General features: G+C 32.7%; 1 protein-coding gene across 1 annotated transcript; it reads right to left on the reverse strand.

Annotated features, from left to right (window-relative positions):
- Positions 1-1,711: 1,711 nt before the first annotated feature.
- Positions 1,712-14,812, reverse strand: LOC134707255 (L-proline trans-4-hydroxylase-like). The gene is made up of 10 exons (XM_063566865.1): positions 14,738-14,812; positions 10,090-10,111; positions 8,351-8,429; positions 7,752-7,833; positions 5,854-5,961; positions 4,867-4,958; positions 4,158-4,248; positions 3,294-3,423; positions 2,743-2,894; positions 1,712-2,224 (listed from the first exon to the last, which is right to left on the reverse strand). Exons 2-10 carry the CDS (start codon positions 10,103-10,105, stop codon positions 2,117-2,119), a joined length of 858 nt encoding a protein of 285 aa, XP_063422935.1. The 5' UTR covers positions 10,106-10,111; positions 14,738-14,812; the 3' UTR covers positions 1,712-2,116.
- Between the last annotated feature and the right edge of the window lie 9,436 nt (positions 14,813-24,248).

The raw sequence follows: 24,248 nt of genomic DNA on the forward strand, positions 1-24,248 counted from the left end.
TTTAAAACTTCCGTAAAACCAAAACTTTAACCTACGTGTACCAAAAACGTTAACCTCGTGAATTCATCACAAAATCTGGGTCCTCCCCTCTTGAAAACGCGTTGACATTTGGCTTTCTCAACTTTTACTGATTGAGCATGTTGACAAATTAATTTGGTTTTGTTTCATTAAGAAGTATGGATAACGTAGATATTAGATATCTTGTTTTAAAGGACAAATCCTACTTTGCAAAGGAAAACCTCTGATTAGGAAGATACAACTATCTGTCAACCTCACGTAAATAGATGATATCTTCTCATTGAAAAGTTAAAACGATTGTAGGTTATGGGCATAGCATCAAACCCAACCAAAACTTTATCAAGCGGATACGGTAAGTAAGTTTCATATTACGTTTAGAAATTTACAATGAGGGAACTTGATGGAGAAGACTAACTTAACGGGAGAGGAGTAAATATTGTACATTGTACACTTTCCATTTACTAGTATCTTTAATTGTATTCCAGTAGCACTTCGTTATTGATGTTTTTTTTTTGTCATTTGAATTTGCCATGTGATTATGAACTTTCCGATTAGATTTTACTCTGAGTTCAGTATTTTTGTGATTTTACTTTTTTTCGCGTATGCAGTATATATACATAATTTGATATAATATCCTAAGGATTATATTTCCTATCATCGGTTTCGTTCACAGAGAGTTGCTGCTTACTAAGGAGCTATTGAAACAAGGTATGGTAGAGTTTTTAGGAGGCCTTCATTATTTTGTTTTGCGTTATGAAATACATGAATCGCATACCATGGACATGTTACATGTGTCTTTCCCACAATCCCGTCAATTTTTTTTCCGATTCAGACATCATCGAAAAATACTTACCATCCATTTTTGCTTGACATGAGCAAAATGACATGTTCCATCAGTCGATCAGGAACTGCTTTATTCCGGCATACCTGACTTGACTTTTTTTCTAGTTTTAGTTTTGAGAATGGTATTTTTCAGGCTTTATAATTTTACAATGTTTGTGTAGATTTTACCGCTAACAGTCTTGTCTTTCTTTTGTCATTGAAAACCTGGTAATATTTCTAGCTTTTAACATTCGTTCATATGTTAAAGCAACTTAATCGTCATGAGGTCATATGACAAAACTTAAGCGGCAATTTGTTAAAACATGATGCGAATGAGGCGCAACTTCTAATATTTCAAAATTTTTAAAAGCGTTCGGCCACAGTTCGTGAATCGGTATAATGGAAATCTTTGTGTGAAAAAAACCAAACAAAAACATTAAGCGTGTCTGCCGAAAAAACGTCTAGAACGAAAAAGGTACACAATTTTATTTTTCTAAAAGAGTTAAACGCTCTCAACAGTGTCATAAAATTATTTTGAAACCATATGAATGAAAAATCATTGTTTCTCTATTGGAACATAATATATACTTAGGATCAAAAAGAAAACACAATTTCCAGAATTTAAATTATCATATGCGCAAATAAGTTGTGGCACACAGGATTGACTTATCATTTATGAACTGGTTATTAAAACATCAAATATACAAAAGCGCCGCATGGGATATTGACCAGCAGCAGTAACTACGAAAGGTTTATAAAGTTCAATCCAGATCAAACATTTGGGACTCAAAATTATTAGAATTGGTAATACCTTCATTGTGAAGTGCATCATTCCACTCAACTGTAAATTATAAAGAAGGATAGTCAGGACGATAGTGTTCACAATTTTAATATCACATCAGTATGCATTTTGTTGATGCTATTGCGTTATGAAATACCTGATTCGCATACCATAAAAAGTATAAGTATAGAGTTTAATGCGTTTCAAACACATTTACATTTTATATTTAAATTTAATAAATTATCTACCATATAAATATACAAATCAAGCCCAACTGTGTTATATAAATATTAGAACTTCTAGTTAGCAGTATAAAATGTGTGTTCTTCGCATGGCGGGATCTTGAACCTATGCCTCTATATATACAAGGAAATAAACTCATTAAATAATTATATATAGTTGTTTCTCATATCTCACACTAAATATTACTGATTATTAGATTATTATCTCTGTTATAACTGATATTTTGTTTAGATTTCAGTCTGTGGGAGTAGGTTATCTCTGGTATAACTCTGTTAACGTCGTGTTCTTTAGAGGGTGAATAAAATCTTTTCCTGACAAATCTGTATAATTGGTACATTCTTTGATAGCAGAATTAGCAACCTAAATTTGAAACATATATGATAATTAGTGAAAAAAGAGGGACGAAAGATACTAGAGGGACAATCAAACTGCAGATGAACAATAAGTCAATTTTATGATGACGTTTTCGAGAACATTTCGGCCTAATCGAAAGTCAAATTCAAATTCTTAATTACCTTGAACTTAACAGTTCATCTGTGTCAATACAAAATTTCAAAGTAAACAAGTAAACAGACAAAAAATGTTAATGTTATGATATTGTCCATGACTTTAAATGCAGTAAAAATGTATTTTCCTAAATTGGTTAACTGTTTGATGTTCTTTAAACTTAAAAGTTCAATATATTTAAACACACCTAGTCTAGACCAGTAATATGTCTTAATAAATTTTACTCTAAGCTCCTTATATTTCGGACACACTAAAATGAAAAGTAATTCGTTCTCAACAAACTGATGGGAAATTGTTCATATATGACATGCTTCAGTCTGTTATTAATTCTAAAATATTACTACCAAAACAATTTCAATAATGTAAAATACCTTTTCTAAAGGAGTATACTGTGGATGATGATGTACCATTGTTGGGTTGTTGGAAGCTCGGTTGTAGGTCATTATGTAGGCCCATCGTCTCAAATCACTTTTGTTGGCACTACTGTGGTGAATTGTATTGCAGTGGAAGAACAGAGCATCTCCTTCAAAAACGTTACAGAAAGAAGAATTAACTTCAAAACGGGTTACTTCATTTCAAATTAAACGTGTCGTCTTACCTTTGATTTGTGCACATAATCTCAGTTTTTTTTTTACTCTACTTATGAGCCTGATAACCAGCGTTTATGTAGGTTTTCGTTGCTCATGTTAAAATTATCAGTTACAATACTTCTTTAAATGCATTTTCTTAATTCTATTTGTTCAGCATTACATTAAAAAGTATTTGATAGTAAACTACCCACACAATCTATTTAATTCTAGATGTTTAAGATTGTTTCTTTTTTTTAATTTATAAAAAAAAAAGAATTATAGAATTCATGCACTAGCTAGTATCTGTTTCGATGATCGCTCCCCCCCCCCCCACACAAACACATTTCACTAACCTGGATTCATTTCCATGTAATGGTGTGGGCATCTCTCTCTTATCAGGTCCACACGTGATTTCAGACCGACGTATTGTCCATCAAATGGATGGTGTTCAATTCTTCCACATTTATGAGATCCACTTAGAATCTATAATGATAGTATATGTTCTATGAGGTCTCGATAGGGTCTTACGACTTGGGACTTATAATGTTCGGTTGTACAGTTGCTGGACATGCTATTATTGACATTGAAGACCTGTTGGTGACCTTCTGCTGTTGTCTGTTGTATGGTCGGGTTGTTTTTTCTTTGACACATTCCCCATTTCCATTCTCAATTTTATAACATTTATAGGTGAGAATTGAATTTTATGTTATTTTTGATTTGTGGATTCTCATAGTATGCTTGATGTTTTCAAAGTCCATTTCATGAAAAAAAACCTCGATGTACTTAATTGAAAATATCTGTTTGTAGTGTCAGATAAGTTCCATTATATCAGTTATAGGTTTAAAATGACACAAATTGGTGGAAACAGTAGTAAATCGTGTAGCTCGTTGTTTAGTTTCAGTTATAGTGATATGTTGTTTTTAGTTCATGATGTTGTTTTTCTTTTTTCGACTTATGATTTTTATTTGGAATTGGAATTTTCTACTTTGTATTATCAATTTTGAGGTACATTTTCCCTACCTGGATATTTATCAGCCGTTTATTTAAAGCGGGTATTCTTTCAAATTCATTTTTCTATGTCGAATTTTCATGAAAGCGTGTATCACACGAAAACTTGTTATGCACATATCTTAAGGAATTGTTATTTATTCATTCATCAATCGTTAATCAATACGATGACTACAACACGCTATGAATAAATCCAAACATGCTAGTACCTCCATGCAACCATTCTGTTTGACTGCTTTATCCAGTGCTACCCATACTGTCATCATGTCTGGAAACAGATTGCCACATTTGTACCAGTAACTGAAGAAATTAATAATGACATACGTAAGTGGGTACATAATGGTTTTACACTAGTAATTTTGGGGCCCTGTATAGCTCGTTGTTCTGTGTGAGCCAAGGGTCCGTGTTGAAGGCCGTACTTTAACCTATAATGGTTTACTTTTTTAATTGTTATTTGGATGGAGAGTTGTCTCATTGGCACTCACACCACATCTTCCTATATCTACATAACATCACAATGATTAGTAAGAGTCATTTATTTCACAATAGTAGTACATAGTCTAGCTCATAGTCGGACCATATGTGTTTCTCTCGATAAGATTGCAAATAATTAATTCAACTAAAACACCAAGTAAGTTTTGAATGTTTGAATCTTACGTCAGCTTATCTATATGAAGCGTGTGAGGTACAATCCGTTTGGGAGAAGTCTATGGATCAAATATATCTTTACAGCTGTCTAACTAACTTTTGAGGTTCAATGACCATATGATTGAGTGCACTAGTATTGTATAACAGGCGAATCAAATACCAGCTACAAACCAACACTTGGATGACCTGTTTGAAATTGCAGTTAATATTGATGCTAAGCTGATATTGAAAAGAGCTTGTCCTTCTAAGTGTTCTTAAAATAGAACATACCCATAATCTTGGTGCCAGTAATGAGGAGCCGCCATATTAGGATCTTTGAGCATATACTTAGAATGATAATGATAGACTTCACCTCCAAGTAACTGAAGAAAAATTGTAATTCAATTTGGAATAATTATACATGATGAAAGAACCAATTGTATCTAGAACATGTTTAACAAACTATCTATAGACATAGAATAAACACAATTTATCTTCATATTACAGACAATGTCAACTATGTAGAAAGTTATATCAGGGCGCCGCGCAAATATTTTGAGCTAGGTCAGGTGTTAGTAAGCGACCAGTCAGTGTTTCAAATAGCCACGTCTATTAAACTGTGTGATGACCTCAGTTAACTTGAAGCAGTAACAATTAAAATCTTCAAAAGTTCATCTGTTTAACATGTGATCGGTTGGTCTAAGCATAAATGTTTTCCATGTGCAAAACAAAGGTATGACCTATTACATCAATTATGTCTCAGATGACAATGAAATGTTATAGACATTATAGATTTAATGGAAGCTTTCTTTTATAATTGTTGTGATACGGAAATTTAAATGTGACTGGTTTGAATACCACAAATGAAAATATTACTACATCTTTTAGTCACTATCAAATGACACAGAAATGTCCTATTCAAGACTAACTATATTTCCGAACTCCTTATTTTCTCGCTAAAACTAGTATTTCTGTTGCTTATCTTAATTTTACATGCGACAGAACTATTATTACAAAACATTTAGAATTCCATTCCAAAGTACAAAATCAAATTAAAGATCGACAATATATATGATTGATGTATATACATAAAGTCAAGCAAAGACTTCAATTATGTTTAGGTTATCTTTCAAAATATTTGGCTTCAACTGGCATTTTAGACAGAGTGTTATGGGTAAATAATGTCGTTCTGTTTTTCAGTTGGTAAATAATAACAATAAAATGAAATAATTTTCAGCATTTTTACACATGATAAAACTAAAATTATGTTGTTCCTACCTTTTCACAAGTGTTAACAACTTTTTCACATCTAGCTGCCATACCTGTGACGTCAGTTCCTGGGTGACTCCATATTATCCTTGGTGCCTTTTTTGCCCCCTTCTCAACCTACAAAGTAAGAAAAGATAAATGCGACTGATAAAGAATACAGAAATGTATGAAAATGGTATGTATAACAATTATCCAGAAAACCTTGAAATGAAAACAAATAATCATTATGCCTTGATAGAAGAAGAAACAACGATAATCTACAATGTTACTGGAAACTTTACTACTAGTAGATCTTGCTAACAAATACAGACACTCATTTAGGTACTTAAAACAAGTTGTCACACACGCTGTTAAATTTACCGACTTGATAGTATTCATGAACGAAAAATTGTTCAGTGGGTATGATAATAATTCGAGGCAAAATCATCAAGAATTGACAACTAGCAAATCTGAAATCGGTATCTCATTACAACTCAAAACTGTACACAAACTAATATCTTACTTTGTCGTCTCAATAAAGCGTATTGATGTGATTTGTTCATTTATGTAGCCGAATTACTGTCTCGTTGACTTTGTCTTTTCTTTTGATGAAAACACACGTTCAATATTGGTTGTAAAAGAAATATTTAAAATTGATCGATCAGACTTATGTTGGTGTCTGATCTTTCACGAAGTTCAAGTTGCAAAATTTGTAGTTTCTCAGCAGTTCAGTTGAAACTCAAACGATTTCCGTGACCTTGAATCTTATTTTATATAAATCTAATTTATACAGTGCAAAATATTTACAAATTTAGTTTTACTATGCAAACAAACGGGCCTTCGTCTATGGAATTTTCTAGTTCAATTATATCTTCCATACTATTAAACGAGAAGACCTCATTTTTTGTGTCGCTTCTCCTCCTTCCACAATAAATAAATCATCATGCCTCTATATGCTATAGGTAACGTGTATAGTCGCATTTGTCATCCATTCTTATGATCATTCAGTTTGGGTTATTTTGGGAATTTTTTTTAAAAAAATGGGTCCGGATATTTCCCCGATATTGGACAAAACTTTAAGTCAGATTAGACTTCCGGTTTGTGTTTTTTTTGTGTACTTTGAACATACAAGGACAACGAATAAAGTGTATAAATTTGCTCTCTGCTATCAATTTGAGTTCTAGCTTTTATCATACTTGCCTAAATCGTTTCAGCTTGGGTTATTTTGGGAGGAAAACGAAAATAAATAATATTTGCTTTATATATGCTATTTACTATCAATTCAAATAGTTTACTATCCACGGCGCTGCGTATATATTTCTGTATACTTACATATATTTACTATGAATACATTGTATTTGTTATAATTTATTATTAATTCCAATGGTTTACTGGGGGGGGGGGGGGGGGGGGCTCTTTACTATTCATGGCGTTCACTGATATATATGATTTCAGTGCCGTGTATAGTAATTAAAGTATATATGTATGTTCATAGAGTACAGAAGAACAGAAGGAATAAAAATCGGTATTTGGGAAAAAAAGGGGAAAGGCAATTTTTTTATTTTTAAAGTTTACATACGCTATATTTCCCCGCGATTTCGCGGGTGTGTTCTAGTAACTATATATACAATGAGTTTCAAGAACAATGAGGCTGTTTTTAAAAATTCCTGAATGTTCTTTGAGGAGAAACCAATTATCATAGAAACGGCATTCAAACGGAAACAACAATAACGACAGCTAAGCTTATTTTGATAAATGACGACATATTCATACCAAAACTCAAATAAAGCATACATTTCACAGATTATATAATATGTTATATATATTATATAATTATGTGTAATCGAAAATTAATTGTCTATTGAAAGGAATACTGTATTATATACAAACAGGGGGACAAAATTTAAGGTTACATTTGCTATATTTACCTGATAAGAATTCTTAAGGAAGGCATCAGTTTCACTAACTGCTTTTATAAGCATTTCTACTTCTTCTTTGTCATATAAGTTTCTGAAAATCAAACAAATTGAAAAAAAAATCAATATTTATTTGAGTAGTCAGTATATATTTGATATCTATATCATCCTTATGACTTTGTTTTTTGTACTGTCATCATTGTGACACAAAGTTCACACGACCACTGACACTTTGTAGACGAAACACTCGTCTGGTCTACACAATTTTTAGCACAGTATGATGGTATCTATCATGAGTTTATTTTGATATATTTGAAAAGAGTTTTACAGTATATCAACGTGCATTTTTATTTGACATAAATTAAATACAATCAGAAATATGTCCATTTTCTCTGATTTTCCAAATGGTCTGTCAATCCCTTATTTGGGCTATATATGTTATTGCCTATTAAGGTTTTGAGAAATAATTCCTTTCAGCAAATCTAATGGGTTTCTTACTCAAACTTTGATATACAAATATGTTTATCACAATTATTTTATAACTGTTTAAAAGAGTTATTATAAGAACAATTCATGTTTGAAATATTTCGGTCTATTATAAACAAATATACCTGACTAATATATAGCCGTAATCCTTAAAGTCTTGTACCATTTTTGGAGTTGTTTCGAATTCATCTGTAAACTGATATTCTGTAAAAACAAACTAATTATGTTACGCGTATAGTATGTTATCTTATTATGGTGGAACTTTCAGTGTCATTAAAAAGTCGTGGTGCATAATAAACAGTTTTGTCAGCTTCCGTCGTCAGTATTTGTCAACGTTGATTGTGTTGTCTCATTAATAGAAATGAGAATAGCAACTGGGAATATGGCAAAGAGACAACTTCCCAGTCAGAGAGCATAAAATGCCCAAGGTTTCTGGCTTTGAACATGGAGCATATAAATGCGGCATGGTTAAGTCTAAATTGATATTGTATCTTCTTTCTGAATCCGATTAATTGAACACTGACTGTTTTGTGCACTTGCTGTCTCGTTGAATCTTAATGGGTGTCACTAGTGAGGCAGTAACTTCCAGAGTTCACAACAGAATACTTGCGGTTTCTCAATTTTCAGGTTTACTGTGAAGTGTTGAGTGGACTTTGTATTTCTCTTCTCTTGTTTTTGTATTTATGAAAATGTTGCCTTCCATTCTCAAACTATGATTGTATGTTGTCTCCTTAGTATCTTATATTTTAAGTGACATCTGCTATATCTGCTATCAATTATTTACTATAAATAATCCAGTGTTACGTTGATGGAAAAGAATAGTTTTAAGGAATAATTAGATGCAATATTTAACTCATGTGCATAATGTCATGTGATATTCATGTGAATCTCATTCATGTGAAATTTCAACATCTTTCACTTATAAGCTCGTTTGAGATGAGTTTCACGTGAGAAGAAATTGCAGGTGTCATAAAGGAAATAGGTTTTATATAATTTTACAAGAATTAAGTATTTTCCCCCGTCAACTTTCATTGCGTCATGTCGTTGTCACTGAATCAATTTTGCTAGTCTAAAAACAACTTTATATTCAGGCATCACCCATAGAATCTTTAAAGGATGTACATGTAGCTGTTGCCTACGTTTTCAGTGCTGTACTTTGTGCTTTTCAGTTTCAAAATTGCGATGTAGCTTCTACCGGTTTTGTCTATCCTTAAGCGTAAAAATGGAATGTTCATGTTCCGTCAGATTCAGTTTAAGAATTTAGAGAATTGTATGGGGTTGCTTTCAATATCGTAGCTGCTACGTAGCGCTTCCTAGATTTTTGGCTATTGACCGTATAGCTGGCATAGCCACTAAATATATCTTGATAACCCAAAAAGTTCATGCTATTTAGAGTTTTCAAAACGGCGCCTGAAAATTTATTGCTAATGATTAGGCTAGATACGTAGCATACCGTTCAAAATAGATACATATCTAAGACATAGCGGCCAAACTAGCTGCTACGATGTTGAACTCACGGGTTAGATAACAGGGTTGCGTTCAATATCGTAAAATTGTAGCGGCTACATAGTGCTTCGTAGATTTATGACTATTGAACGTGTAGCTAGCCTAGTTTCTACATATATATTGATAGCAGCTACGAAGCTGCTATGATATTGAAAACGACCCTGGCAACTACCAATTCCCTAGTTATACCTTAACATAAAATTAAAGAATCGAGTTACACGATTTTGTCATTACTAATGAAGCAGGATTTGGTTACCCTTCCGGAGCGTCTGAGATCTAGTTTCTGTATACATCTTTAAACTGAAGATAGAATCTTGGATTGCGAAACAACGTCTTTTTATAATGCATTATAACTAACCTGCAATGTAGCTCATTTTGACCTGAAAAAAAATACAAAAATTGCGCATTACTCAGTATACCCTAATAAATTTATGCACACTTATTAAGTACTATGAAAAAGAAATACTTTTCAAATACTATACTGGCATATCAAATTCAGTAAAATATCAGTCGGTCGAAGAAGATACTATGGAAATTTGACTGTAAACTGTGTTTATGTCTATTAACCAATTTCAGGTAATTGCGCTGGTAAAAACACAAAAGATTGATTAAACAAAATTCAAAAGGCGCTAAAGAACAAATCAATAAATTAATAATTCAGTGTCCGATATTTTATTTCAATTCCATTTTTAACGTACACATATTTAACTCTCAAGATTATGTAACAATTAAACTAACTTCGATTTCACGGACTGTTTATTCAATGATAAACTGACAATCAATGGTGCGGACAAGGACATCAACGTTCATTTCTATATTTATTTTAAATAAATGTAATGACATGTATTGTATAAAAGAGATCAAGTTTATTATAACTGCACAATAAAAAGTTGAAGGCCAATTATTACATGTATAAAGACAAGAATAAGTACTAAGTTAGAATATTAAACTTTTTTTCAATTTTTCAAAGATTTCAAGTTTTATCAAATTTTCATTAATATTCTAACCTACTTATTCTTGTCTTTATACATGTTATGGGCGTTTTTCAATAAAAACGTTCTTTCTTGCCACTTTAAAAAACATGTGTTTGATCTTTGCAAGTAATTTTTTGTGCAGTCAGTTCATAGAATTAGTTTGAAAATTTTAAAGCAAAAAGACAGTTTATTTCTAGAGGGATTGATAGATATTGATCCTGAATGGTCCAAAACAACCAAAATGGCATGTCCCTAGACCGCCTGTTCAACATTCATACTCAAAAATATCGTAAACAAGTGTAGAAATAAATATTATTTTTACTTAATATAAGTTCTTTAATAATTCAAAAGTATGTTTAGAGCCAACATATTTTAATAAACAGCTTTTAACATTGGATTTTTAATTTCAGAAGGTTTGTCCCTAACCAAATGTCCACTACGAAACGAAGTCTTAAAATTTGCTAATAGACAGTTTTATAAAATCAGTGTAATTTTTGTTTGCAAGAGATATAAACATTAGGGTCTTACAAAAGAAGTGATGCTTTTATAACGGCAATTGAATTGTTGGTAAGAAAAATTGAGCACATTAAATGCACCAGAGTGATACCGTATTTTTGTAAATGTCCACTACGAAACGGGTCAAATCTCCTTCAGTATCTGGTTTTAAAATTATGAAAAAAATATCAGTGTACAGCTTAATACATGCTTTGATGAATACAGTCAATCTTTATACTATTGCAATAAAGGGATTGTGGTGAAAAAATAAAACATACGAATACGTCCCCTACGAAACAAGTATGGGAGAAAAACGTTTCGTAGTGGACACTACCACTACCATGCAGTCTTTTTTTAATCTTTTTTCAATTATATTAGTGCAAAACAAATAACAAGGGTTAGTTTCATGTAATTTTTATTATGTTTTTATTAACATATCATAAGGTTGATGTCAACTACCGTCGGAAACTTTTTGTCCAGTACGAAACGGTTTTGTCCACTACGAAACGCATCAAAATGTCCACTACGTAACATGAATTGTACCTTCATATGTGAAGTACTGTTTACTCTTTATCGATAAAAACGGTTTTCCAATTAAAAAAAAAATGTTTTTAAAGTAAACAAACTGGAATGTCTATAGGAAACATTTAAAATTGCAAAAAATATGTGTGTTAAGAAGAAGTTTCGTAGGGGACACAAGTCCCTTACGAAACAGTACACAAATTATGAAAATTATATCATTTTAAAGAATATTCAAGATTGCAATTTTGGTTTACAAACAGGTCTATAATAGAGGTATTCAAATTAACTCTTGAAATTAAATTTTAGACAAGTTGATTTTCCACTTTTTTTAGTTCTGAAAAGTACGCTTTTATTGAAAAACGCCCTTAAAAGTGGCCTTCAACTTTATATCAATCGAAGGTTACATTATAATATCACTAGTGGAGGTTTCACAAACAAACAAAAACACAAAATCAAAAACACAAATTCTACATATACAATGAATTTAATCAGTAATCCAAATTTGGTAGTGTACTTCAGGTTTATTGTGATTCAAGTATACCAGGAAATTTAGTTTCTGAGACAAGCCAGTGCCTGTTTGAAACCACCACTGACTAGTTCCGGTATACTGAACATTAGAATTACCGCAAAACCTCCACTAGGGGTAATACGTGAACATCAGATTTACTGTCAATCCTCCAGTAGGGATAATGCGTATACATCAGATTTACTCTGAAACCTCCACTAGGGTTAATGTGTGCACATCTGATTTACTCTGAAACCTCCACCTAGGGTATTGCATGGGAATCAGATTTGTTGTGATACCTCCGCTGGGGGCAATGCTTCTTCATCAGATTTATTGCGAAACTTCCACAAGTGGTACGGGAGTGAAGACGCCATCGATTTACTGACGTTTCGCGAGAGCAGATTTAAAGCTCGCTACACTTGTTGTGTGAACAAAAGTGTCTTCTAGATGGTTCCAATTTACTATTGTGGACACAAAGAATGAATTTGAATTTTGCTGGTAGGAATGTCAAAACACCTGGTCTGGATCAATAGCATGTACCAGCACCTCAACCACCTTGTACAAAAAGAAAACTTTTTGACTCATGCGTCTCAATTGTAATTCCTGTAGCTCTAATTTGTAAGCATGTTTGTTATGCCGTCATCTTCTCTAGCTCTGTAGTTGCCTGTTATAAAGCGTGCTGCTTGTCTTTGTATTCGTTCTAGCTTGTTTGAGTCTGCTATACTATAGGGTTTCCATACTGTTGCTGCGTATTGCATTGTTGATCTAACAAGAGAAATGTAAGCAGTTTTCTAACATTTCTGTGGACAGTATCGTAAATTTCTTCTGAGAAAGCCTAGGATTGAATTTGCCTTTTTAGCAACGTTTGTTATGTGCGTGCTTCACTTCAGTTTTTCTGATATCTGCAGTCCTAGGTATGGGTTGCTCTGAACTTATTGGAGTATGTGGCCGTTGATTGTATATAATCTCTGGCTTTTGTTCTTTATGCTTAGTATGTAGCACCTTTTTGCGTTAAATCGCACACCCCATTTGTTTGCCCAATCTTCTAGGCTAGCTAAGTCGTTTTGCAGCAGATTGTGATCTATCTCTGGTTTGATGGTTCTGTATAGTAAGCAGTCATCGGCGAACAGCCGTTCTGATGATTTGACAGTGTCTGGAAGGTCATTTATATGATAAAAGAAAAGTAAGGGTCCCAGAACTGTTCCCTATGGAACTCCTGCGTCCACTTTAACTTCTTCCGACTTTTCTCCCTCTACTACTACTTTCATCTTTCTCTGTGTTAAAACATATGTAGCCAGTTGTGTAGGTGTCCTCGAATTCCGTATTCTCTCATTGTTGATAATAATTTGTTGTGTGGTCCTGTATCAAAGACTTTTGAAAAGTCCAGGATTGCGATGTCAGTTTGTAGCCCGGCGTCAAATGCTTTCATGAAGTCATATATATAAGGTGACTAGTAGTTGTGTTTCACATGAGTAGCCAGATATAAATCCATGGTTGAGCAATGTTAAGACTCTGTGTTTTTCAAGATTTTTGAGGATGTTTATATGATAAGTTCTAGTAGTTTGCAAGGTACTGATGTTAATGAGACTGGTCTATAGTTTTCTGCAGCGTGTTTTTTCTCCCTTTTTGAATACAGACGAGATATTTGCGATTAGCCAGTCTTCTTGTAATATGCCAGTGTCTATTGATGTTTGGAAGATGACATTTAGTCCTGGCGCTATATATGTAGCACATTCGTTTAGTATTTTGTTTGGGATACCATCTGGTCCAGATGCTTTCTATGGGTTTACATCTTTGAGTAGTTTTTCCAGGCCTTTTGTGGTTATAAATAGTTCGGGTATTGTTTCCAGTATGTATTTTGTTGTTTTAGGAATTGATGTTGATTTGTCAATTGTGAATACAAATCTCAATTGATGGAATTTATGCACACTTATTAAGTACTATGAAAAAGAAATACTTTCCAAATACTATACTGGCATATCAAATTCAGTAAAATATCAGTCGGTCGAAGAAGATACTATGGAAATTTGATTGTAAACTGTGTTTATGTATATTAACCAATTTCAGGTAATTGCGCTGGTAAAAACACAAAAGATTGATTAAACAAAATTCAAAAGGCGCTACAGAACAAATCAATAGATTAATAATTCAGTGTCCGATATTTTATTTCAATTCCATTTTTAACGTACACATATTTAACTCTCAAGATTATGTAACAATTAATCTAACTTCGATTTCACGGACTGTTTATTTAATGATAAACTGACAATCAATGGTGCGGACAAGGACATCAACGTTCATTTCTATATTTATTTTAAATAAATGTAATGACATGTATTGTATAAAAGAGATCAAGTTTATTATAACTGCACAATAAAAAGTAACATGTAAACGAATGATCGAATAATAGAATCCTCTATTAAACCAATATGCGACATTTATATAAAAATAGGTTATATTTGCATGTTCAGATGTGTGATAATAAAACATAAAATCAATCTTTTGTTTACCTTTTATACGTGATCTTACTTCTTTAAACTGTAAACTATTTATAACGCCGATATCACATGACAACAACATTGTATTGTCACATGACATTGGACAACTGGCGAGTGATTGGATGATGCTTGTTTAACGTCAGGTGGCAAATATCTCATGCATATTCAGGACGCGAACATATATTGCATAATTTACATTTTTTTCAAAAGAAAGATATATGTGAGGGGACAAATTCGCCTGAAGTGCTACCACTAGTACTTGGAACAAATTAGTCTGTATATATACTTTCCTCAGATCCCTTCTTATTTATATCTTATTTGGTAAAAATAGAATTTGGTTTAGGTAATTTAAAAGATCTTAGAATATATGTTTTAGAATTACTGTAGGATTATTTACTTTTGAATATATTTATACATTTCAATTTATTTTTCCTGATTTTTATTTGTTTTTCCAACAAGAGTAGAAGGGCATATCATTATGTAACCTTTGATTGATATAAAGATGAAGGCCAATTATTACATGTATAAAGACGAGAATAAGTAAGTTAGAATATTAAAAAAAAAAATGATAAAACTTGAAATCTTTGAAAAATAAAAACTTAAAAAAAACACACAGACAGCATAAAGACAAAAACGCACATACTAGCATACAATGAATTTAATCAGTAATCCAAACTTGGTAGTGTACTTCAGGTTTATTGTGACTCAGTTTTACCATGTATAGAGAAAATTTGGTTTCTGAGACAAGCCCGTGTCTGTTGAAACGCAGCGGCGTATACATCAGATTTACTCTGAAACCTCCACTAGGGGTAATGCGTGCACATCAGATTTACTCTGAAACCTCCACTAAGGTCATTGCGTGTAAAACAGATTTGTTGTGATACCTCCGCTGGGGGCAATGTTTCTTCATAAGATTTATCGCGAAAGCTCCACTAGTGGTACGGGAGTGAAGGCACCATCGCTTTACTGACGTTTCGCGAGAGCAGATTTAAAGCTCTCTACACTTGTTGCGCGAAAAATAGTGTCTTCTAGATGGTTCCAATTTACTATTGTGGAAACAAAGAATAGATTTGAATGTTGCGGTGTTTTACTGGTATGAATGTCAAAACACCTGGTCTGGACCAATAGCAGGTACCAGCACCTCAACCACCTTGTACAAAAATAAATGTTTTTGGCTCATGCGTCTCAATTGTAATTCCTGTAGCTCTAATTTTGTAAGCATGTTTGTTATGCAGTCATCTTCTCTAGTTCTGTAGTCGCCTGTTATAAAGCGTGCTGCTTGTCTTTGTATTCGTTTCAGCTTGTTTGAGTCTGCTATACTATATGGTTTCCATGCTGTTGCTGCGTATTCCATTGTTGATCTAACTAGAGAAATGTAAACAGTTTTTTTTACATTCCTGTGGACAGTATCGTATTTTGTTTAGGAGGAAGCCTAGGGTTGAATTTGCCTTTTTAGCAACGTTTGTTTATATGTGTCTTAGTATGTAGCATCTTTTTGCGTTAAATTGCATAGCCCAATTGTCAGCACTTTTTTTACTAAAATGAATATATGGTTATATTTATAAATTTACTGTTTACAAATTTTTTGAATTTTTTGAAATACTAAGGCGTTTCTGCCTCAGGCATAGATTAACTTAGCTGTATTTGGCAAAACTAGGAATTTTGATTCTAAATGCTCTTCAACTTCGTACTTTATTTGGCATTTTAAACTGTTTTGGATTCGGGCGTCACTGATGAGTCTTTTGTAGACGAAACGCGCGTCTGGCGTATATATAAAATTTAGTCCTGATATCTATGATGAGTTTATATATACCCCATTTGTTTGCCCGATCTTCTAGGCTAACTAGGTCTTTTTGCAGCAGTTTGTGATCGTTCTCTGTTTTGATGGTTCTGTTTAATAAGCAGTCATCGGCGAAAAGCCGTTCTGATGATTTGTCTGGGATGTCATTTATATGATATAAGAAAAGTAATGGTCATAGAACTGTTCCCTATGGAACTCCTGAGTCCACTTTAACTTTTCCCGACTGTTCTCCCTCTACTACTACTACTTTCATCTTTCTCTGTGTCAGAAACATATTCAGCCAGTTGTTTAGGTGTCCTCGAGTTCCGTATTCTCCCATTGTTGATAATAATTTGTTGTATGGTACTGTATCAAAGGCTTTTGAAAAGTCCAGGATGGCGATGTCTGTTTGTAGCCCGGCGTCATATGCTTTCTTGTAAGGAGACTAGTAACTGTGTTGCATATGAGTAGCCGGATCTAAATCCATGGTTGAGCGATGTTAAGAATGTGTTTTTCAAGATTTTTTAGGACGTGCATATGATAAGTTCTAGTAGTTTGTAAGGTACTGATGTTAATGAGAATGATCTATAGTTTTCTGCAGCGTGTTTTTATCCCTTTTTGAATACACACGGGATATTTGCGTTAAGCCAGTCTTCTTGTAGAATGCCAGTGTCTATCGATGTTTGGAAGATGGCTATTAGTCCTGGCACTATTTATGCACATTCTTTTAGCATTTTGTTTGAGATACCTACTGGTCCAGATGCTTTCTACGGGTTAACATCTTTGAGTAGTTTTTCCAGGCCCTTTGTGGTTATAAATAGTTCGGGTATTGTTTCCAGTATGTATTTTGTTGTTTTAGGAATTGATGTTGATTTGTCAATTGTGAATACAGATCTAAATTGTTGGATTGAAATTTCTGCCTTTCCTTTGCTGACGCTGACTATTTTCCCCTTGTTTTTAAAAGGTGATACACCAATGTTGTCTGTTTTCTTGAATTTGATGTACCTCCAGAATGGCTTTGTATTGTTTGTTTCTAAACCTTTGATGGTAGTATCATTGACCAGACACAAGTTGGTTCCTTTTTCCTTTTTCCTTTTTTGATATTCAAATTTTGAAAAATATTACAAGTCCAAACTAAAAAAAAATTTTCCTTCAAAATTTTTTTTCCTCAGAATTTTTTTTTCCTCAAATTTTTTTTTCCTCAAATTTTTTTTTTTCCTCAAATTTTTTTTTTCCTCAAAATTGTTTTTTTCTCAAATTTTTTTTCCTCAAATTTTTTTTTCCTCAAATTTTTTTTTCCTCAAAAAGTTTTTCAAATTTTTTTTTCGTTTCCTTATTCGGTTTTCATTTCCTTATACAGTTTCTATTTCCTTATTCGATTTCCATTTCCTTATTCGATTTTCATTTCCTTATTCGGTTTCTATTTCCTAATTGGATTTTCATTTCCTTATTCGATTTCTATTTCCTTATTCGATTTCCATTTCCTTATTCGATTTCCATTTCCTTATTCGGTTTCTATTTCCTTATTGGGTTTCTTTTTCCTTATTGGGTTTCTATTTCCTTATTGGATTTTCGTTTCCTTATTCGATTTCCATTTCCTTATTCGATTTCCATTTCCTAATTCGGTTTCTTTTTCCTTTTTCAATCTTCATTTCCTTTTTCGGTTTCGATTTCCTTATTCGGTTTCTATTTCCTTATTCAGTTTCCATTTCCTTATTGGATTTTCATTTCCTTATTGGATTTTCATTTCCTTATTCGGTTTCTTTTTCCTTATTCGGTTTCTATTTCCTTATTCAGTTTCCATTTCCTTATTGGATTTTCATTTCCTTATTGGATTTTCATTTCCTTATTCGGTTTCCATTTCCTTTTTCGATATTCAAATATTGAAAAATATTACGTTTCCATTTCCTTTTTCTATATTCAAATTTTGAAAAATATTACAAGTCCAAACTGATTTTTTAATTTTCCTTCAAAATTTTTTTCCTCAAATTTTTTTTCCTCAAAAAGTTTTTCAATTTTTTTTTTCCGTTTCCTTATTCGGTTTCTTTTTCCTTATTCGATTTTCATTTCCTTATACAGTTCCTATTTCCTTATTCGATTTCCATTTCCTTATTCGATTTTCATTTCCTTATTCGGTTTCTTTTTCCTTTTTCAATGTTTATTTCCTTTTTCGGTTTCTATTTCCTTATTCGATTTCTATTTCCTTATTGGATTTTCATTTCCTTATTCGATTTCCATTTCCTTATTCAATTTCCATTTCCTTATTCGGTTTCTTTTTCCTTTTTCAATATTCATTTCCTTTTTCGGTTTCTATTTCCTTATTCGGTTTCTATTTCCTTATTGGATTTTCATTTCCTTATTGGATTTCCATTTCCTTATTTGATTTCTGTTTCCTTATTCGGTTTCTATTTCCTTATTCGGTTTCTATTTCCTTATTCGGTTTCTTTTTCCTTATTCGGTTTCTGTTTCCTTATTTGATTTCTTTTTCCTTTTTAAATTATCATTTCCTTATTCGGTTACTATTTCCTTATATTTACAACTATCAAACATCAACACACACCAAACTGGATGTAATTGAAAGATATCTAGAGGTCAATATACAGGCTCGAACAAAAGACAAAAAAGGAAAAATATAGCGAGCTTTTTTGGGATGAAGATGTAGTTAAGACCGAACGTCAGTTTTAGTCGGATATACTTTAATGTTAGTCTTACATGTTGTTCTGGAACTCATTCCTCATTTATTCGTCAAGTGATCATCATTTTATATTGTTAACGTTTCATTGCGTACATCGCTTAATGTGCGCCAGTTTTAGGAGTTTTATACAGGACAGTGTAGGAATCCATGTTACTTTCCCCTTTCTCTGAATAACGAAAACTGCTCAGCGGGTCATGTGCACAACTACAAGGAACATTCAGCGGACACGTTCTTCTTCTTCTTCCGGTAAGCGGCCACCGTCAACTGGTTGTCCAAAGGAACAATTCATGGCTAACCACAGCGTGAGTTACATTTAAAACATTACAAATTTTGTATTTACATCAGCCATGAACTGTTTTAATATCTTTTCTTATGTTATAAAGAAATTATGAACATTTTACCGTTCAAACTGTTCGTATCTGAGATGTTACAACTTAATTCCAGACAGAACCCGACGTGTGCAAGAATATTTATCTATTTATTATTATAAAGAACTTTAACGGCTTTATATATCTACGAACTGTTTATCCGTATATTTTATGGACTTAAATTATCATTGAACACATTGTAAAATTGTATTTATATTTTATTTTCAGTTTTTCATCTTTTGGATTGGTAGTAAAATAAAAGTCAGCTCCTGATTGTTTTATCCTTAAATTAACCCAGTCATCTTGGTTACACTCACTGGTCCGGCCAGTACACATGTATAGATGTGCATATATATCATTGATTCAGTGGCGATGGCAAATATACACTGATAAGTCTTAAATAAAATTTTATAGTTTTGAATGTTTCTTCATTAGTTGACTAAAAATAAGTGGAGGTATGTTCTTATTGCCGACAAGAGAGGCACTCTACCTATATTAATTTGTGCATAAATCGATTGAAAGTTGTTAGATACTGAATGCTTTTACCACAAATGCGCCTAAGTTTTAATCTGTGTATATATACTTAAAATACGATGATAAAATTCATGTCTTTTTCAGGTTTTCTGTCAGATCCAACCATGAAGTAAGTCATGTTTGTGAGATATGGTTTTAGTCGATGATGTTCATGAAGGATCTGTAGTACAAAGTATATCACTGGATTGAGCTCTCTGTCTAAGTGTATCATTAAAGTGCTTTGCTTTGAGCTGAGTTCATTGCGGTGCAATTCATTTTTTGTGAAATAAAGATTTGACAGACAACTCTCATGTACAAGGATTTGTCAAAGTAGTATTCATTCTATGTACAATGTATGTAATCAATGTGCTTAAAAGGCCGTGGGTAACTTAAGTTACCCACAGCCCAAGATGGCGGACTCTAAACTTGTTGAGATGATAGTTGATACGAAATCTACTTTTTGCAACGTTTTTCATGATCTATGTAAATATTGAGAAGACTTTTGAATCAAGAAATCACTTGCCATCACTACATATGCGTTAATTTTGACTTCATTTTAGCGCAAGGCCAACTTTTAAAAAAAGCATAAGATGTCCGTAACTTATAAATCAACTTTATTTTCGGATGTGGGTAACTTTGTTTTCAAAACTGTAAGATTAACAATTTCAACACTTAAAGGACAATAAACACTATCAAACCCTTTAATTATTACATAGATTTATACAATAACGATATGCTTCAAAAAGCAAACAAGAGTGTCACGGATTTTCCGTTAAATTAAAAAAAATAAATTCCTGGGATAAAACGGGATTTTACGGTACGGCGAAATTGATCTAACATTCTTCTAGCTTTAAAGATTGTTCACTGATGAGTCCTTGGTCGGTGTAGCCGCGGAAAAATTGATATCCTTTCCTTTAAATCATGATATTCTGAATTGTTAGTCTCTTCACTATATCTAGTGTGATGTGTTGTTGATTTCGAGAGGAAAAAAATGCCAATATCTAGGAATAGATGGAAGGCTATATTGTTAAACAGGATTTAGTTTATTATAGCAATAAAAGTAGATTTAAAAGCTTCTAAAAGTTTCATTGACCTCAGGGATTCAATAAGATCGGGTATCAAATCATACATATCTTCTTTAGAGGTTTGGACTGATATATCTATGTATTTCTGCTAAGGATTGTCCTCCGAAATTGTTCTTCTAATGTCATTTGCATATGTTCACTATTAATTGATTGATCGATTTTTGGTTGCTTAACGTCCAGTGGCAAATATTTCATGCACATCCAGACGGTAACAAGTTCACAATAAATACTATAGGTAGGTCTTGAAATAATAGAAGCCATCTGGGATGAAGATCGGGGAAATATGGACTGCCACTGGAAATTAATGGTATATCGGATAGGGACAGAAATTTTGCCTAGCTACAGGCCACCTACGGACCCATCAAAGAAGTGTTGCAAGGGTTCTTAACGTGCCCTCCTTACACGAGGCATCGGATTTAACGTCCCAAATCTGACCGGACGTGACTGCGTAGTTGATACATCCCGCACAGCCAAACGGACGCCTCACTTCGGCAAGCGTTTTACTGCCGGTCGGGAGAAGACCAAGTGACCATATTTCTATTCCCCAGTCACCCTTTGGGGTGTTCACTATTAATGTAATTTCTACAGTTGGAAATGGTGAGATTTATAACCTGCATGTCATGATTTATCATCTAAAACTTAAGCAGTAAACAATCTATAAAGTCAGTAGAATGTATGATTATACATTAATTTTGCCGTACAATTTTCTACATAAGAAAATGCCTGTACCTAGTCAGGAAAATGGCAGTTGTTATCCATTCGGTTGAGTTTTGGATTTTTCCATTTGATAAGGGACTTTCCTTTTTGAATTTTCTTCAGAGTTTAGTATTTTTGTAATTTTAGTTTTTAATGCCTGTACCAAGGCAGGAATATGGCCGTTGTTTTCTATTCGTTTGGTGTGTTAAATTGAGCTTTTGGCTTTGCAATTCCATAAAGGCCTTTCCGTTTGAATATTCCTAGGAGTTCGGTATTTTTGTTATTTATCATTTCTTTTTTTTATAATTACATCTACGAATAAAGATTCTTTGAAAATTACTGACATCATGCTAAAGTTACGGACAGCCCTATTGGTATAAGGAAAAAAGTTACGGACGAGCTGTTTTGAAGTTACAGACATCATAAGTGATTTGGAAAATCGTGCTGTAATCAATTATTTTGTAGTAATAAACCACGTTTTACATTGCAAAGTTTTCTTAAAAGATTTATATAACTTTTTAATTACTGAACATTTCTTTTGTATTCATTGTATTATAATCATATAGGAGCAAACTTCCTAACCGAAGCCAGGCGGCTCCATTTTGGGCTGCAGGTAACTTAAGTTACCCACGGCCGTTTAAGCACAGTGATTACATTGTACATAGAATGAATACTACTTTGACAAATCCTTGTACATGAGAGTTGTCTGTCAAATCTTTATTTCACAAAAAATGAATTGCACCGCAATGAACTCAGCTCAAAGCAAAGCACTTTAATGATACACTTAGACAGAGAGCTCAATCCAGTGATATACTTTGTACTACAGATCCTTCATGAACATCATCGACTAAAACCATATCTCACAAACATGACTTACTTCATGGTTGGATCTGACAGAAAACCTGAAAAAGACATGAATTTTATCATCGTATTTTAAGTATATATACACAGATTAAAACTTAGGCGCATTTGTGGTAAAAGCATTCAGTATCTAACAACTTTCAATCGCTTTATGCACAAATTAATATAGGTAGAGTGCCTCTCTTGTCGGCAATAAGAACATACCTCCACTTATTTTTAGTCAACTAATGAAGAAACATTCAAAACTATAAAATTTCATTCAAGACTTATCAGTGTCTATTTGCCATCGCCACTGAATCAATGATATATATTATAATAATAATATAATAATAATTCTTTATTTAAAGAGGGTTACACAGTTAGCTATAAAGCTAATCTTCCCTGAGGCCCTCATGAAATACAATGAAATATAACAAACAATTACAAAATATCAAACAGACACACATACATGAATAATGAAATAAAAAATGAAGTATACATATTCACAACAGGTAAAAATTACAAATTCACATATGACATACATTTATAGTAATAACATCAACAATAACAAGTTTGAGTAAGTGTGTGAAAATAATTATGCATATAAAAAACACAGCTTCTTAATGTTCCAACCAGTAATTTTTTAAATCTTTTTTGAATGAGCTTGTACTTGATGTTGATTTTTTCATGGATATTGGTAAATTATTCCATAAAATAGATCCTGAATATATAAAAGATTTTTTATAAAGCTCTTTTTTGGCTTTTGGAATTTGTAAATTTTTGCAAGAGGCATTTCTCAAACAATATTGCTTTATTTCTGGCATTTCTTTAAATTTTTCGGTGAGATATACAGGGGCTTCATTTTTAAGGCATTTCTGCATCAAAACTGATTTGTGATATGAGATTCTGTTCTCTACTGTCATCCATCCAAGCTGTTTAAACAGTGGAGCTGATGATGAAAGTGGATCAGCATCTAAAAAAATTCTTGCAGCCCTTTTCTGCAATTTTATTATTCTGACTAGCTAATTTTTAGCACAACCACTCCAAATAATACAACAATAATCTATCAGTGGGAGAATATAACCATTATAAAATAATTTTCTTAGATCAATATTTAGAAATTTCTTGATTTTAGAGAGTAAAAAAAGTCTAGATGAAATTGATGAACATAAGTAATTAATATGGCCTGTCCATGTATATATACACATCTATACATGTGTACTGGCCGGACCAGTGAGTGTAACCAAGATGACTGGGTTAATGTAAGGATAAAACAATCAGGAGCTGACTTTTATTTTACTACCAATCCAAAAGATGAAAAACTGAAAATACAAATATAAATACAATTTTACAATGTGTTCAATGATAATTTAAGTCCATAAAATATACGGATAAACAGTTCGTAGATATATAAAGCCGTTAAAGTTCTTTATTATAATAAATAGATAAATATTCTTGCACACGTCGGGTTCTGTCTGGAGTTAAGTTGTCTCATCGCAGATACGAACAGTTTGAACGGTAAAATGTTCATAATTTCTTTATAACA

Source organism: Mytilus trossulus, chromosome 2 (assembly GCF_036588685.1).
Source record: "Mytilus trossulus isolate FHL-02 chromosome 2, PNRI_Mtr1.1.1.hap1, whole genome shotgun sequence".
NCBI lineage: Eukaryota > Metazoa > Mollusca > Bivalvia > Mytilida > Mytilidae > Mytilus > Mytilus trossulus.

Excerpts from the sequence above, each read along its gene's own strand:
- LOC134707255 (XM_063566865.1), bottom strand. Across the intron at positions 7,834-8,350 it reads TACGGCTATATATTAGTCAG|AAACTTATATGACAAAGAAG; the intron begins GTATATTTGTTT and ends TTTGATTTTCAG. Across the intron at positions 3,424-4,157 it reads AACAGAATGGTTGCATGGAG|ATTCTAAGTGGATCTCATAA; the intron begins GTACTAGCATGT and ends CTATCATTATAG.